At 43.3% G+C, this 2762-nt stretch overlaps 1 protein-coding gene across 1 annotated transcript; it reads left to right on the top strand.

The window, feature by feature from the left end:
• Nucleotides 1-980: 980 nt before the first annotated feature.
• Nucleotides 981-1495, top strand: LOC123169718 (uncharacterized). The gene has a single exon (XM_044587589.1). It carries the CDS (start codon nt 1075-1077, stop codon nt 1321-1323), a length of 249 nt encoding a protein of 82 aa, XP_044443524.1. The 5' UTR covers nt 981-1074; the 3' UTR covers nt 1324-1495.
• The last annotated feature ends 1267 nt before the right edge of the window (nt 1496-2762 follow it).

Here is a 2762-nt window from a genome sequence, read left to right as displayed (position 1 = left end):
CCATTATACATGCACTTAAAATTGTCATGGTTCATACAAAAAATATTTTCATGGTCAAAGTACTGGAATTGCCATCATCGAAAAACTAAAATTGTCATGATCTACAAACTAAAATTGACACATGGCAACTTTAGTCTAAGCACTATGGCAACTACAGTGTAAACATCATGGCAACTTTTGGACAAATTTTTTTTCGTCGAAACATATCAACATGGGGTATAGTTTTGAAGATCTTGTCGAGACGGATTTAATGGTGAAAACGGATTTTTAATTCGCTTTTTTAATTAGGAGATAAAATATTTTAAGCCAAAAACCAAAAAGATTTCCGCTGATGTCATCTGTTCATACGTGGCAAAATGAGTGGTGATGGAGGCGTGTGCGCGATATGCAAACGCCCACACGTGTGGGCGTTAGTTTTTCCGAAAATCTTAAGTCCAAATTGTTTGGCCGAAAAATCAGTCGACAAATCAAAGGAATATCATTTTTTTTGCGAAAAAAGTTTTCTCACTTTGTGATGGAGCTTGGAGTCGATGGGTTTATCGAGGCCAAAATAAGTCGCAGTGACTTTTCCATGGAAGTATGAATCTCCTTGAGCTTGTTGTCGAGGTTGAAGTCTGAATCTTGTAGCTAGTCAATAATTTATAAAGCTGATAAGAAAAAGAGTTTGACCGGGAAATCAATACACACGTTAAGGAATGTCTAATCCGATTGTGGCATGCTCGCGACCTCACGTCACACTACGGATCGGATAGGATCAGATCAACCGTGTGTGTCCTGGTGGGTTCCGCGTGGGCACGTGCTGGCATGGAGAGTTGGAGACACGGTAGACTCCCCACACGGCACTGTCGCAATCCGATTCCAGCTTCTGCACGTGCGTTCTCAGCTTCGGCGTGCCCTCCGAGTTCGACCTGGAGACCGGCACGCAGAGGGCGACCCTATAAAATCCCCACCCTGACATCCAGTACGATCACAAGTTCACAACTCAAAGTAAACAACAGAAATTAGACGAGAGGCAGCAAGGAATCGTTCGTTGGTGCCAGACTGCCTGATCGAAGCTAAGTTATCAGAAGATCCATGGCCATGGAGAGGTTCTTCACGGCGCTCGTCTTCCCCGAGGCGCTGCTGGACGGCTACGGCACGTCGGTGCTCAGCGCCGGCGCGGTCAACAGGCTGGTCTCAGGCGGCGGCAGCGCGACGAAGCCGGCGGTGACTAGCAAGGCGGACGCCGAGAAGTTGCAGGGAAATTCGACAGTGCAAAGGCGCGCTGTGTTCGAGCTCGCGTTCGACGGGCTCAATTGCTTCGACACCATTGTCATGCACTGAACACCACGTCGGTTTGTTGATTTTGATTTGTATAGAACTTGGATTGGATCAGTTGAAATGCTTCACACGTACGTGAGATTGTGATGTTTTGTTCATTCCGTGCATAAGCTTCAGTAGAAAAGGGATATATGTTACTATCAGTTTAAGGCTAATTTGCATCGAACTATATGTAGATCATTGAGTCAGTGTGCTGTCTAACTGTCTTTGGCACGTGCTGGTCGCAGGAACAAAGCAACTAAGCGGTATGGCTGGTAATCTTCTTCTGGCTTTTGTAAGAGGAGAGAGCAAAATTACAGTCTCTGCACGTGTACATAATTGTTTTAGGAGTGTGATTTTACCTGCCAAGTTTGCTGACAGAATTTTTAATTTTATTAGGAAACACCTGTAATTTTATACATACTCATAACAATTACGGACACACTGATTTGGATCTAAGATCCAAGAAAATACGAAGTAACTTCTATGACTAAGAACTACAAAGAAATCTCTTGGAAATAGCTTCTTCGCTGTATCAACCTCTGCTGCAAAATATACTACAAAAACTTCGGTAAAGAGGCTGCAATTGGAGTGGAGCAACAGAGGTGTCACTCTTTCACCCGCGTGAATTACCAATAATGATTTTTGAAAGCACGATGAGTCGCCCATTTAAAAAGATTGGAAGCCGTGATCGATGGACCAGGGATGATCCCCTAGAAGTGCAGGTTGTAGGATCATAATATCTTCACCATTGTGTAGTTGAAAGATTTCAACTCCATAAAGAATCAAACCATCAAAAAAAGTATGACACACCAACATAAACTTAGCAGCTCCGAATAATAGGATCCGCAAGGACAGAAAACTCTCCAATATCATCACACGGCCAGAACAACAAGTGTAAATTTATATTCTCATAAAATACGATGATCACCACATGATGACGAAGGCCATGGGACCCTTAAAGTTGCGAGGTTCCCCCACCTCCTGGTGCCCCAAGACAGCTGCCGGAGGCGAGGGGACCTAAAACTCCGGTGGCGGGGCCGGCTGCAGCTCTTGCGAAACCAAGTGCTAAGCCCTTGTTGAGAGAGTCTAGGGATGTAAACCGGGTCCCGTATAAACCCATTTATCGGTCTAACAGTCTAACAAAGTATTATTTGGAAAAATAAACATTCCAGCTAACTAGATCTAACAAAATGGGCCTTGTGGTGGCGTTTATTGTGCCATTTACATACATAGCTGCCACTGAGCAAAGCTAGCTAGTCTTGCTTAGCAATGTTGGGCAGAAACATAGTGTAGATTGGACCTAAAATTCGATTTAAATTGCAGTATCACTATGTCTGTCAGAATGGTTATTCCCTTGCAAAATAAAGGCAAATTTTATATAACAATAAAAGAATTATGACGAAAACAGAAGGTGCATATGGTCAAAAGATTCAAATATTACCCTTGCCAAAAAGTATATT

This window comes from Triticum aestivum, chromosome 7D (genome assembly GCF_018294505.1).
Source record: "Triticum aestivum cultivar Chinese Spring chromosome 7D, IWGSC CS RefSeq v2.1, whole genome shotgun sequence".
Taxonomy (NCBI): domain Eukaryota; kingdom Viridiplantae; phylum Streptophyta; class Magnoliopsida; order Poales; family Poaceae; genus Triticum; species Triticum aestivum.
Note: the sequence above shows the minus strand (reverse complement) of the source record. Positions and strands in the feature narration are given on the sequence as shown.

What these genes read in the sequence shown, in the direction of transcription:
- LOC123169718 (XM_044587589.1), top strand. Translation starts at nt 1,075, where the DNA reads ATGGCCATGGAGAGGTTCTTCACGGCGCTCGTCTTCCCCGAGGCGCTG.